Source organism: Phragmites australis, chromosome 16 (assembly GCF_958298935.1).
Source record: "Phragmites australis chromosome 16, lpPhrAust1.1, whole genome shotgun sequence".
Lineage (NCBI taxonomy): Eukaryota > Viridiplantae > Streptophyta > Magnoliopsida > Poales > Poaceae > Phragmites > Phragmites australis.
The window spans coordinates 26,996,573-27,010,707 of NC_084936.1; the positions used below are offsets into that span (position 1 = coordinate 26,996,573).

The 14,135-nt window shown below is 46.2% G+C and overlaps 2 protein-coding genes and 1 long non-coding RNA gene across 4 annotated transcripts; 2 read left to right on the forward strand and 1 right to left on the reverse strand.

Annotated features, from left to right (window-relative positions):
* Nucleotides 1-3,529: 3,529 nt before the first annotated feature.
* Nucleotides 3,530-5,417, forward strand: LOC133896206 (uncharacterized). 2 transcript variants are annotated; one of them, XM_062336761.1, is made up of 5 exons: nucleotides 3,531-4,197; nucleotides 4,302-4,347; nucleotides 4,646-4,731; nucleotides 4,854-4,912; nucleotides 5,131-5,417. In XM_062336761.1, the coding sequence occupies exons 1-5, from the start codon at nucleotides 3,664-3,666 to the stop codon at nucleotides 5,231-5,233; spliced, it is 828 nt and encodes a 275-aa protein (XP_062192745.1). In that variant the 5' UTR covers nucleotides 3,531-3,663; the 3' UTR covers nucleotides 5,234-5,417. The 2 variants fall into 2 exon arrangements, with proteins under 2 accessions (XP_062192746.1, XP_062192745.1); XM_062336762.1 differs by lacking the exon at nucleotides 4,854-4,912 and having other exon boundaries at nucleotides 3,530-4,197.
* Nucleotides 5,418-5,778: 361 nt separating this feature from the next.
* On the forward strand, nucleotides 5,779-6,324 carry LOC133895186 (uncharacterized). The gene has a single exon (XM_062335351.1). It carries the CDS (start codon nucleotides 5,779-5,781, stop codon nucleotides 6,322-6,324), a length of 546 nt encoding a protein of 181 aa, XP_062191335.1.
* Nucleotides 6,325-11,778: 5,454 nt separating this feature from the next.
* LOC133896051 (uncharacterized) lies at nucleotides 11,779-13,369 on the reverse strand. The gene is made up of 3 exons (XR_009905683.1): nucleotides 13,260-13,369; nucleotides 13,063-13,150; nucleotides 11,779-12,297 (listed from the first exon to the last, which is right to left on the reverse strand). It is a non-coding gene; the product is annotated as an uncharacterized LOC133896051 (long non-coding RNA).
* Nucleotides 13,370-14,135: the final 766 nt, after the last annotated feature.

Genomic DNA, 14,135 nt, shown 5'->3' on the forward strand with positions numbered 1-14,135 from the left:
ATAGAGGGGACTAGGAGGGAGATTGAGCAAATGGAAGAAGAAGGAAGTAAAACTAAATAAATACAAAATGAACCCAATTTGCAAATCAAAAGAGGAATGAACTAAGAGTTGGAGCTTTCATTGAAGAAAGAACTGGGTTGACTAGATTTAACATGAAGACGATGAAAACTAGGGTTTTGCCGGAGAAGGACGTACAAAGATATCTGAGAATATTGACATATGAGATCTTATATAATTTTATAAATATTATTTTAATATTGAATTCATATCCTATGTGCAACGATATGTGAGTTCTACACATCGAAGCCATCTGATATGCTTCCAGTTATTAAAATAATATCTAGAATTATATATTACCATGTGACCAATCAAATATGAACAAGGATGATTTGTTGGAAACTTGCCTAATTTAGATGAATTTACAAAGTGTCTTGGAATTTAGATAAAATTCACTGAACAAGATTTGAAATGATGAACTCTATTTGAATTATAAGGACTGAAACAGAATTGACTATAAAAGGTAGGGGCTAGGAAATAAAGGTAGAAACAAAAGAGAGAAATGGAGGGGGGGTTTCTGCAATTACGCATACCAACAGAGAGGATAGGGAGAGCGGAACAGGGCGATGGCTGGCGGTGGGCTCTTGGTGTCGGTGGTGTGATGTGGCTTGATGGCGATGGCAATCGGCTCAGAACAGGCGCCCATGTTGCTATGGACTCGAGGAGGTGCTCACTTTGGCTACGACGTGTGGAGGCGCATGCACGACGGAGGGGACCGGGTTTTGTCGGAGGCGGGATTGGGCGTGTAGCCACTGACATCGACGTTGGGCTTCAGTGGTGTTTTAGCGAAACAAGGGAAGCACAACGTAGAACGCAAGAAGAAAATCTTTGTGGTATTGTTGGTAAAGGCAGGGATGTTCTGAGGTAGCGGCAAAGCAGCGACGAATACTGCTAGGTTTGGGTGGTGACCGCGAACAGACGCAACAACAAAGACACTCGTGTTCCCAGAGATAGATTATGAATTCAATGAAAGTACTTAAACACAGAGCTTCATATATATCAGGAACACAATGCTAGGGTAGAGGTTTGGATAGAACTTCACCTGAGAAGGAGATCGATCGGTTGGAACTTTGGTGAGATTGTGCAACGATATTGGAAGTTGGGATCGTGTTCCTGGTGGTGTCGCTGTAGATCCTGCTGAGATCTCCTATGGACATGTAGATGGCTTGCTGAAACACACTGTGACATAGTTGGTGCATCAATATAGCCTCAGGATAGATGGAAACGCGGACATAATCCCTCATGCACGCGCTGGATACGCCCAAGTGTGAGGCAGCAAGCACGACAACATAGATGACAGTGACTTCATTGTTCCTCTAGGCTATCCACTTCGTACTGTTGTGTAAGAACACTAGGGGCACTCGGTAGCAAATGGGCACAGTGTTTGGAGGGCTAGAGCGCCGGGAACGTCGATGCCATCAAGCGACGACGCGATTAAAAAGACATGGAGCAAAGAATGGCATGTTACACAAGGTTATAAGTAAATGAATTCATATAGAGTTGTAGAACATGGTGAGGCACACACGATGGTGGTGGTCGGGGCAGTAAAAATGTACCGTTATCGACAGGATCTAAGATCCAATTCAGTGGTGGTGTTGACATTTGGGCTTGCGTTCCCGCTGCGTCACTGTTGATGCGGACAAACCCTTTAGTGATCCTGATGGGGATTTGACATTCTACATGAGGACATGGGTGGTGTAGCATGATCTAGTTGGATGCATCGGGAACACCGATGAGATTGTCAGTTCGCGCCCTGGACGTGGCTAGACACAAAGCAGCGCTGGCGGCGACATAGATCCTAGCGTTTTCTGTTCTCCTCTGGACATGCTACTTCGTGAAGTCGTGTGCTACAGCTAGGGTCTCACGGTGGTGAAGGTGCTTGGTGATTTGTGCTCTAGATCTCTTGGAACGCGGATGCCAAATGACGGCGATGTGGCTGTCTGTGACAGCGAACGACGCCCGGGCAGGATAGCGGCTGCTGCTAGGGTTTTGGGTGTGGAAAAGGGGTAGGGGATATTCTGGACCTATTTATGGGGCTGGTGCGGCTGGCCATGAAGTGGGGAGAGGAAACGACCGGAGGTGGAAGATGAAACGAACTGGTGGAATATGAAATGAATGATTCTGGTTCAAGGATGATATCTTCACTGTCTGTACTCTAAATTGGATGTTTTTGGACTCTATGATATAGTGCTCGAAAAGATCTACAACTTTGATATTCATTCCAATATCTGAAAATACCAGCTTGATTTTCAAAAATGCGTCACAAGATAAACTATTTGAATTTAGCCTTGTATGCGCATCACTAATCTCAGAGGCAATAACTTCTAGATCCATTATCCAAATGCGGACTTACATAGGTGCAAATCGAAGCTCTCGACGAGGCCTACAACTTTGGTATTGTCAAGATTTGCATTTGAGGTAGTGTTGAACTCTGAAACTACACGAGAAGATGAGGCTGGGCGACGAGGAGTAACGACGGTTGGCTTCAATTGCCATGGCCATAAAAGCGGCGGTTTCCACTCTATTTGCTTGGAATTGAAAGATGATAGAGTGACCATCGGTTTTGCTTATTTGATGGATGTCAATGCGTTTTGATCGAGCACTTACTCGAGCTTAGTTGGCCGGTCATAGCTGCCAGACGAAGGGACGACGTCATTTGGAAGTGGATGGAAATAATCAAGTACATGCACATACAAGGTTGATGGCATGTTGATGGTTTGAAGCCACAGACTAGAGAGAAAAATATTGAGGAAAGATAGTGCACGATGGGTTGAATCAAAAGGATGTGAGATGAGATTGTTCACGAAGGATTTTTGGACGATATTGAAAAAAATAGCACAAGAATTTATCCAACTTTGAAATTCTTCAACCTATTCTAATATTTTATATATACATTTTTCATCACACAAAATAAATTCTTTTAAAACTCTATTTTTTTGAAAAAGCTTTGAAATTTTAAAAAATATATTATTTTATTATTTTAAAATGCTCAAAACCTAAAATCGGAATTTTAGTGTGTGACATCCATGAAAGTTTTCCCCTGCAGTGGAGGCTCGTTTGGGACATACGTGTTTCACGAAAATTTTACAAATACAAAGCATTTATTTGGAATAAGGTTAATTGAAAAAAATATCTATTTGGATTCAAGCAATTTGAATTCTCTCGAATGATAAATCAGTTTCCCGCACAAATGAGCTCATGTGCAGTTCGAAGTTCAATGCTGCAACCGGATGAACAAGATCATTTAAAAAAAATTGATAGCAGGAGCTGCGTTAACTCATTAAAGAGATATACAGAATTTACAGGAGTTACAACACTTGCCATTCCAGATGAATTTACCGTGAGGAAAATCGTCTTTATTAGTAAATCGTCAGGAAGGGAAAATGGTTCAGACACATTAGAAGTATGAGCAAGGTCAGGAGACAGCAAAGCGTGTCAGGAACCACACATATTTGTGACTTTTTGTCCATGCGTAGTGACGGGGCTAGGCAACACCAGCAGACACGATAAGCTCCAGTGGTTGGCCCCCTCGCTTCTCCACTTTCTGGGCCCTCCATGCCATGTGCAGCTAGCTGAAGCTGCAGCGGCCAAGAAGCAGCCGATGGAATGAGGCTCGCGGCAACCAAGCCTTCCTGCTTCCTTGCCAAGCACCAGCAGCAGCAGCACCAGCCGATCCCCACACGGTGGGCACGAGTTGCAGCAGCAGCTGCTGAGCCATGCAGCTGCACGCAAGCCAAGAAGAGCCGTGGCAACCGGGCATGGAGAATTGCAGTGGCAAGCAGCGACGCCGAGGCTGAAGGCGAGGACGATCCCGAGGCGGGCCAGCTCGCGTCAACAAGGACGAGGCGAGCAGGAAGGCGGGCCCGGCTGTCGGCGAGGCGACGGGAGAGCGTCCGACTGCCGGACGGGGTCTCCGGCGACGGCATCGGCGCGTTCCTGCGGCACCCCGCCGGGGTGGAGTCCCTCCTCAACACCGGCGCGCTGCAGAGCTTCGCGCCGGCAGGGTCCGGCGCCGCGGCCGGCACGTTCACTTGCACGCTGCGCCGCATCGGGCTCCTGGGGTTCGAGGTCTCGCCGGTGCTCGACCTCCGCGTCAACCCGACGGGCACCGACTGCACAGTCGAGATGCTGTCATGCAGGGTATGTGACGCGCGTGCGGTCTCGACGATCTGATGCGCGTCTAGTTTCGTCTTTGAGATGCAAGTCTTCTCTGATGAGAATTTTTCTATTCCCCGTGGATGCAGTTTGAGGGTTCAGAGTCAATTGAGCAGCAGAATGAACTCTTTTCAGGTAAGTTCAGTTCAGGTCCTGATTCGATGTTTCTTAATTTCTTTGTGTCATCACCTATGGCCTGTTTAGAAAACACGAATTTCATGGGAATTTTGTAGGAACTTTACATGAAACAATTCAATTTCTCACAGGGCCTTAGCTTATAGAAGCATGGCCAATAGTTCTTCCATGAGAGTATCTACAATTTGCAAACACCTCATGTCTCTCTGAAACAGTTCAATCAAATTGGTAGTTGTGCAAAATCTCTGAGGTATTCTTGTACCATTAACCAAATTCTGAACTTACCTAATTGTGGCAGCATTTATGAGGAACCATATAACATGGGGCGACAATGGCGAGGGGCCATGCTTAGACTTCGATGTCAATTTGGAGGTCACTCTGGAGGTCTGCATAATGCATTCAAATCAGCATCACATTATAGCATCTAAATGAACGAGTTCACCAGTGTTGTATTGTGAAATTTCCTCAAAGAATGAAAGAACACTAAAGCTATCTGTTTATTATAGGTCTGCACCAAGCCATTCAGCTTGCTTCCATTGTCTGCGGTGGAGAAACCAGGCAACTTGTACGTAGGCCTTTATATTCTTGAAATTTCTGAAAGTTTACCAAAAACAAACTCTGCAAGAGATTTCTAAAAGTAGCTCTCCGAAGGATCGCATCGAGACGCTTAGGCGCGTAGTACATCTCAAATTATGCTGGCTAATGTTTTACTTTGAGGCTGGATCGATGTACACTATCACTGGTTTCACTTTGGTTTGACATTGGCACTGAATTTTTTTGCAGGCTGATGCAAGGCTTACTGGACAGGCTTGTTCCAATGCTGGGGGAGCAGATGCTGAGAGACTACCATTCCTGGGTTCAACAGGAGCCTGAAGCTTCTTCATGAGTTAGAGGGAGACGACCATCCTATGACTTGAGCACTACGACGGTCAGATGGCGTCAAATTCAGAGCTCCGGGAGAGAGTTGTGGGGATCCATGTTGGGATGGTTCACGGGGAAATTGGTTGCTGATGTATACAATACACTTGATGAAGGATTTAGCAATGTTCGAATATATGAGAATTTCTGAATCAGGTTGCTTATTTTTTTTGGGGTCATGGCGGTCGAGTAGACTGGCCAACCGCACCGGTGCTCTGAGAAAAAAGATGGAAAGAAGGATCGAGGCTACTGCTCGATCCACCGTATTGATGCCCATGACCTAACCGAATGCAAGGTCGTGTGGTGCATCATCGATAAGGAGTTTGAGGAGCGTAAACCTAGACATGAAAACAACAGTGACGATGGGTCATGTTGGTGGTTCGTGAAGTATGGGTGACCATGCCAGGACTGACCCTGTGTCTGATGTGGTATGAGGTGCCCCTCACCTTTAGCCTAGCAGACCACCCTGCGTGTGTCAGACGCCCTAGTCATTATCCTACCGTGGTCGAGCCCATGGTACAAAACATTCGATTGGGTCATGTACTGGTCGATGGTGGGAGTTCCATCAACCTCCTCTTTGCTAATGCTCTGGACACCCTGCAGATCTCGAGGAGCGTGTTGAAATTATCTCATCCCTTCTTCGAAATTACCCCTGGCTCCTCGGCTAAGCCGTTGGGACAGATCGAGTTGCCCGTCACCTTTGGCTCACCAGGTAACTTCAGGACCGAAATGGTCCCGTTCGATATGGTGGACTTTGAGACCACTTACAATGCAATCCTGGGGCAACTAGCGATAGCCCAATTCATGGCCATAGCCCACTACACTTACCAAGCAATTAAGATCCCTGGCCTAGCTGGGGCCATCACCATTTTTGGCAACGCAAAAACGGCCCTGCACAGCGACAAGAGGAGTCTTGTCATGGTCGAGCTGGATCTTGGGTCACAGCTAGAGAACGCAAGGCCCAGTGGTCGCCCGGTGAAGGTCCATATCATCGCCAGTATAGACGATCGGCTCAAAGCCATTTTCCTAGATGACTCTAAGCCATCCAAGACGGTCTAGATAGGGGTCTAGACCCCAAATTGGAACTCGCACTCATCACTTTTCTTTGAGAAAACATGGATGTCTTTTCATAGAGTCCGTCTAATATGCCCGAAGTCCCTAGGGACGTGATCGAGCACAAATTATTAGTACAACTGGACGCACGACCAATAAGGCAAAAGATGCGTCAGTTCACGGTCAACCATAAGGAAGCACTTCGTGAGGAGATCGACAAGCTCCTAGAAGCAAGCTTCATCCGTGAGGTGCAGTATCTGGAGTGGTTGGCTAACCTAGTCAAGGTCTGAAAGCCCAATGGTAAGTGGAATATGTGTGTCAACTTCATCGACCTCAACAAGGCGTGCCCGAAAGATCTCTTACCTCTACCATGGATCGACCAGCTGGTTGACTCAACCATTGGCAATGATTTTCTAAGCTTCTTAGATACCTGCTCGGTGTACCATCGGATTAGCATGTATATGGAAGATGAGGATAAGACGGCTTTGTAACACCCTTCGAGGTATTTTGCTATGTAAAAATGTATTTTGGTTTGAAAAGCCCTGGTGCCACTTACCAACATTGTATTCAGCTCGCTTTGTGGGCCTAGCTCGATATAAATGTTGAGGCGTATGTTGATGATGTGGTCGTGAAGAGTAGGACCAAGGACGACTTGGTTGCGGACCTCCAAAAAACGTTCGACAACTTTTGAAAGTACCATATGAAACTGAACCCAGAGAAATGCACATTCAGAGTATCATTAGGGAAGTTGCTCGGCTTCCTCGTGTCTAGCCGAGGAATTGAAGTGAACCCTGACAAGATCAAGGATGTCGACCAAATGAGATCTCTGACCAGGTTAAAGGAAGTCTAGAAATTAACTGGATGTGTGACATCTTTGAGCATGTTCATCTCAATGTTGAGAGAAAAAGGGTTGCAACTCTTCAAACTTCTGAAGAGAAACGACCACTTCCAGTGGATGTCGGAGGTGGAGGCCACTTTCCAAGATCTCAAAAGGTACCTCTAGTCACCTCCTGTACTAACCTCTCCTCGACCAGACGAGGAGCTTTTGCTATATGTTGTAGCTACCCTCCAGGTTGTGAGCGCGATTCTAGTCGTCGAGCGAGAAGGTCTTTAGTGACCAGTGTACTATATCAGTGAGGTCCTACATGACGCAAAGGCTTAGTACCCATAGGCCCAGAAGTTGATATACACTATATTGATGGCCTCTCGTAAACTCAGACACTACTTCTAGGTCTACAAAATCAAGAAATATCATCGCTCCCATTCGAGAAATTCTCCATAGTAGGGATGTAGCAGGAAGAATAGCAAAGTGGGCAGTAGAGCTTGGGGAGTTTGATATTCAGTTCGTCCCTCGAACGGCTATCAAGTCCTAGGCGCTGGTCGATTTTATGGCTGAGTGGTCGTCCGTTGAGCCCGAGGAGAAGCGTCGACCAGAGATTTACGAGCACTGGACCATGCATTTCAATAGATTGTTGACACTGAAGGGAGCGGGGGCTAGAGTGGTCATGACTTCCCCGATTGGCAACATCCTCAGGTACGTAGTTCAATTATGTTTTCTGGCCACTAACAATATTGCAGAATACAAGGGCCTCTTGTCCGGAATTTGAGTGGCCTCTGCACTTGGGATAAAGCACCTGCTAGCGATAGGGGACTCATTACTAGTCATGAACCAAGTGCAAAAAGAGTTTCAGTGCTCTGATCCAACAATAGTGGCATACCTCGTTGAAGTGAAAAGACTGGAGTGACGCTTTATTGTTTTCGAGGTCAAGCACGTCCCTCATAAGGACAACCTCCTAGCCGATGAGCTGGCCCTTCTAGCTTCTTCTCACAAACATGTCCTGGTCGGAGTCTTTGAAGAAAGACTCACATGACCATCCACCACGGCCTCGAGCCAAGTTGAAGGGGTTGCTCCGTTTGGAAATGGAGCTCCAGAGGCAACACCTTTTGAGAAAACGTCTCCTTTGGTCATAGGCTCTTTCTCGATTCAAGTACAACCTGGATAGATCAGATATTGAACTACCTTTACAATCAAGCAGTCCCTAATGATGATGTGTCAGCAGAAAAGTCATGCGGCGAGCCCTCAGATAATCCCTGGTAGAGGGATACCTTTACCACAAGGGGAGCAACAACCTTTTACTGAAATGCATCACTCAAAAAGAGGGGAGTACAATGCTCTCTTATATCCATGAAGGCATATGTGGTAGTCATGCTTCATACTGCACCTTGGTCAGAAAAGAGTTCCGACAAGGATTCTATTGTCCTACGACCCTCTAGGATGCTTGCGAGCTAGTGAAACGGTGCAAGTCATGTCAGTACCATGGCTGACATACCAACCTACCAACCTAAGCACTGCAAGTCATACCACTCTTTTGGTCTTTCGCTGTCTAGGGGCTCGATATCATGAGACAGTTCCTTAAAGCCCCATGTGGTTTTGAATTCTTGTTCGTGGCAATCGACAAATTCACTAAGTAGATCGAAGTCGATCCCATCAGGAAAATCACCGCCGCAACAACGATTAAGTTCATATGGGGCGCTGGTAGTGTAGTTTGGCAGTCCAAACCGCATAATTATGGACAACATGACTCAATTCGCCAGTAGTGCCTTCTGGGACTACTATGAAGAGATCGGGACCAAGGTTTGCTACGCGTCAGTGGCACAACCCCAAATCAACGGACATGTCAAAATGGCAAATGAGATGATATTGCAAGGAATCTGGATGGACTGAAGAGCTATTCAAGACACTGGATGGACGAGCTCCCCACAGTACTCTGGTCACTATGAACGACCCCAGTAGGGCCATGACTGAAACTCATTTCTTCCTGGTCTTTGGCGTGGAAGCAATGCTCCCTTTGAGATCGCCCCTCAGTCTCCCCGAGTGACCAGCTACTCAGACAACGACCATATGGCATGACGAGAGGATGATATAAACCTGAGTGAAGAGTTCCGTGATCATACTCTAATTCGAGCAGCCCAATATCAGCAAAGCCTCAGACACTATCACTACTGCAAGATGTGGGAGCGGACACTGGTCATAGGCTACCTCGTTCTTAGGCAAATCCATAATAAGGCAGGTCAGAATAAGATCTCTCCCAAGTGGGAGGGGCTCTATAAGGTGGTCAATTCCACCCGATCTGGTGCGACCAAGTTAGCCATGGAGGATGGTCGTGAATTCCACAACTCCTATAACATAGCTCAGTTGAGCAAGTTCTATGTGTAGGGTTACTTGAAGACGAGCCTGTTTCTCTATTTTGCAGGATCTTCCGGACGAGCTTGTAAGTTTTTCCAATTAAAAAACCAGACTCTCTATTTTGCAGGATTTCCTGGAAAGGAGCAATCTCCCACCGGCTTGTAAGTTTTTCTGATTCAAAGGCTTGACTGCCTGGTCAGCATATTTTTCTGCTGATTTTTCTACCAACCAGACGGTCGGGGGCTAGAGCAGGTTAGATTATGTATTCCTTTTTTCCTATTTTTTCATGTTGCTAGTTACTTTACCTGTTCGCTCATATGGTGAGTTCCAAACTGTTTGAGTGGGGCTGCAAATTGCCACTCGCACAGTTTCAAGGATATCGACCATGAGGCCACAAGCCCTAACTCGGGTTGGGCGTTGGTCGCCACCGAAGGTCTTGTGGTGCCTAGAGTTGTCCTAAGCACCACGAACTGCGAGCGGTACAGAATGCCTTGCCCCCCCCCCCCCTAAATATAATAAGCACTCATAACCTACTCACCACATAAACACAGGGAAAGTTTACATAAAAGTAGGTCCTATCTTTACAAAATAACCGCTCGGGTAATGCCCGGGGGCTGTTTCTAACGGGTTTTACTCGGTATCCCTAGGATCCAAATATGCCCTTCTCCACGTCAAACTGGACGGACCAAAGCAAAGACTGAACCACAAAATAAAATGACCTCGTAAGGTCGTGAAGCTCCTTTGTGGTCTTCAAGATGCTGAAGAAGCCTTCAGCCGGAATAAGGTCCAGGTCAGGGAAGTGCTTGCTGATGCAAGCGAAGGCAAGGCAGACGTAGTTGAGTGTGATCGCAAACAAGTGGTCACTGATATTCCCATGCAAGCTCTATTCGAGTGCACTCACCTCCTCGGAGGCCGCCAAGAACCAGTCGACATGACCAGTTATCATGTCTCCAAGAGTGGGATGGATCTGAATGCCGGCGACCAGAGCAGTGAGTCAAAAGGGGGTGAATGCCTGACTAAAACGATCGTAGAAATGCACCTGCCACTGGTCGTCCTCTCTAATCACTCATGTGAGGACCCGTCCAAACAGTATTCAAATTAATCATCAGGCGGATCATTATTCATAATCCAACCTCAACGATTAACCCGAATACCATTCCGGCAGTCCCGGCACGTGTTTTGTGCCCAAGGATTGGAACACATGCCTCCAACATAGTGCATCACAACATAGCTTAATAAAGAGCAAGTAATAAATATTTATATTACAAATATTAAGCATGCAACTGATTTCAACAATTTACAACAAAAGCGAGCTAGGAGGAGACAAAACCCCTCAACTCCTAACTAACAAAAGAGACTATGCAGCGGAAGAAAATAAACTATACAACAAAAGGATATGGAGCCACATGCCCTTAGGCTCCATACCGAAAGCACCGAGTTCGGAGTAGAATGTGCTACTCCTACCCGCCACCCTGATCGGCAGGCACAAAGTAGCCAAACACCGCCTCTTCCTCACCAGCAGCACCTGAAACGCAGGCATGAGTACGAAGGGTACTCGCAAGACTTAAACCATATAGAGCACATAAACATAGCTCGACTCCAAGGATTATGCATTGAGCTATTAGCAAGGATAAAGCCACGTGGTTATGTTAAACATAAGCGGTAAGCAATCTAGACATCTATGTGTGAACAACTAACTTAACCAACAACATGATTCTACCATGCATATACCAACTGAACATAAAGGTAACTGTAACCAACATAAACATAAAACTAGAACCAACATGAGTATATATGTAACCAAGAACCAACTCGTCCATCTCCCACATAACCAACCACAACGACAATCAAAACTCTACGACCGGGTGCAAATGAAACAATAGCATGCTCATGACCGAGAGCGCGGCAGTTCGAACTGTTTATACACCCTGCAGGGGATACTCCTGGACCCACACGACTCGGGGACCATACGGCTTGTGCCACCCGCTAAAGTGCACACAAGGGGGTACCCATGTAAACCTTTCCCAACCAGCCCCAACAGTGTGGGGCATGCATCGCTCGGCGCGGCGATACTAGAACTACTCCTGGAGCAAACTAGTACCGCTTACAAGCCCGCCCGCTCACACCGTCGATGTCCACGCCCACAAAGCCACAGCTGCGAAGGTATTCGGCTCGCCTTACCATTAGATCAGCATGTGGTGAGTAAGGTAAGTGCTAAAGCCAACTACCCCGACGATCGGCCTTAAACGATGCAATCGGTCTATGGTGTCCGGTCTTCCTCTACCGGCCTACCCAGGGGAACTCCACATCCGGACAGGACAAAACACCATACTAGCACCGCCCACATCTCGTCTCATACTCACCACTCATACAACCATCATCAACCAATCTCCAACATTGTGATCATAACGAAAGTAAATAACGCCTATGCTCGCGAACGATGAAACCATTCACCGCTCGACTTCTACCGAAAGACCTATGCATTGCTAAGCATTTCGATTAATTTGTAATCTAGATAACAATAATTTCAAGGCGACAAGGGTATGGATAAACAACATATCAAGGTAGAGGATATGCAATTCAACATAGGATCTACCCATTTATACCCGACAATGACTCACTAAACATGCAAATATACACAAGCATAATTTATCAATTTTAGACTTCATTCAATTCGATTAAACGGGTGCAATATGCAAACATAATAGGTTGCTTGCCTTGATGCACTGGTTCACAAAGGTGCAGTGCCTCGGGATCGACCTCGGTCTTCGGGATCGATGGATCGGCGTGTTCTAAGAAACATAACGCGTGCAATGATAAGCATAAATAAAATGCAACAATATAAGCCACAAGGTACAAATGATGAAATGCCACAAAAATATACTTTAAAATGTAGGAAAATATTTTTCCTGGCTAGAACAAGTCATAAGAAGACTAGCAAAATTGGTTTCATCCATTTTGGATCTGTAAAGAATTAATGGTGAATTAATGAAGCTTAAGCCTAATTAATTAGCCTCAAAATTTTAATTCGATATTTAATTTCTGGGGATATTTTTAATAGATAGAGTAGTTTACTATGAAACCAACAAAATTAGTTTCATGATTTTTGGAGTTCGTATGAATTAATTATGAATTTTACAAGTTTCAGCAAAGACTGATGAACAGTGCACCCGGATACTCCGGTGAAGGCCGGATACTCCGGGGTACCGGAGACTCCGGGAGACTCTCCGGCAGCACCCTCTCTGTTATTTTCGGCTGGAGCTCACCGGAGACTCCGGGGAAGGCCGGATACTCCGAGGAAGCTCCAGAACTGGACTATTTTGAGGGAAAAAATACCCGGAACGCATTGCAATCTTCTCCAAACCAAAAGGGAACATGTTTGAGCTAGTTCAAGGGTTCTAGAACTTATTTAACAACCTAGAAACTCCATTCCTAACTCAAATTCATCCAATTCCTCAATTTAGGGTTAAACTCACAAAAACTCATGAATTTCACTCTTTTGCAAAATCGACCAATCGAATCACGAATTCCTGCTATGGGGAGCCTAAGAGACTTACCCACAACACTTGTGAAGGTTAGTGGCCGCCGGGTGATGAAGGAAACGGTGGGAAATCGAAGAATTCTGGCGTTCTTCACTTTTCAACCCTAACACCAAAAGACATCCAAATCGGCTCAAATCCTTCGGGAATGAGCAAACAAATTGGAGGAATGGAATGCTTGTGAGCTTGTGATCGCAATGGTACCACATGCATACCTTGATTTGGCTCCTAGAGCACGGATTTGAGGGAGAAAGGGAGAGGGGCTTGAGAGAGTGAGAGAGGGAGGTGGCTCCCTTGGCTTGCACGGGAGAGGCACGGGAGTGAGGTGGGGCTGCTGTGGAGTTGGCAGCCGAGTGAGGGAGAGAGAGTGAGATGTGGGGCCGGCCAGCTGGTGGGTCCCACATGCTAAGGAAAAAGTCCGCTTTGACTGCAAAATTCATTCTTTTCGCTTCCAAATTCGATTCTCTCATCCGATTGACATGAAACAAATTGCGCTAGAGTTATAAAACAAAATTACACAAAATTAAACATAATGCTTAAGAAGCATAATTATGCTTAATTATGTGATTATAGAATTTGGGACGTGACAAACCTCCCCCCCTTAAAAGGAATCTCGCCCCGAGATTCGGTACGAGTGGCTGGCAAACCCAGTTATCGTCCCGAAGGCCAACGGCAAGCTCCACATGTGCGTGGACTACACCGATCTAAACAAGGCTTGCCCCAAAGATCATTTTCCTTTGCCCCGCATAGATCAGATTGTAGATGCAACCGCGGGATGTGATCTTTTGTGTTTTTTAGATGCAAACTCTGGGTATCACCAGATTCGCATGGCCATAGAGGATGAAGAAAAAACTGCTTTTACCACTCCGGTGGGGAATTATTGCTATGTATCGATGCCTTTTGGTTTGCGCAACGCTGGTTCTTCTTTCCAGCGCGCTATCCGCATCACCCTCGATTCGCAGGTTGCCCGCAACGTCGAGGCCTATATCGACGATCTTGTGGTCAAATCCCGAGACCGCGACACCCTGCTCGAAGACCTTGCCGAGACTTTCAATAGTCTCCGCACTACCCGCCTGAAGCTCAACCCCGAG

Bases quoted from the DNA above. Each gene is read 5' to 3' on its own strand.
- LOC133896206 (XM_062336761.1), top strand. From the start codon at position 3,664: ATGAGGCTCGCGGCAACCAAGCCTTCCTGCTTCCTTGCCAAGCACCAG. The intron at 4,198-4,301 runs GTATGTGACGCG...CCGTGGATGCAG, and splicing joins TCGAGATGCTGTCATGCAGG to TTTGAGGGTTCAGAGTCAAT. The intron at 4,348-4,645 runs GTAAGTTCAGTT...TAATTGTGGCAG, and splicing joins GCAGAATGAACTCTTTTCAG to CATTTATGAGGAACCATATA.
- LOC133895186 (XM_062335351.1), top strand. From the start codon at position 5,779: ATGGTACAAAACATTCGATTGGGTCATGTACTGGTCGATGGTGGGAGT.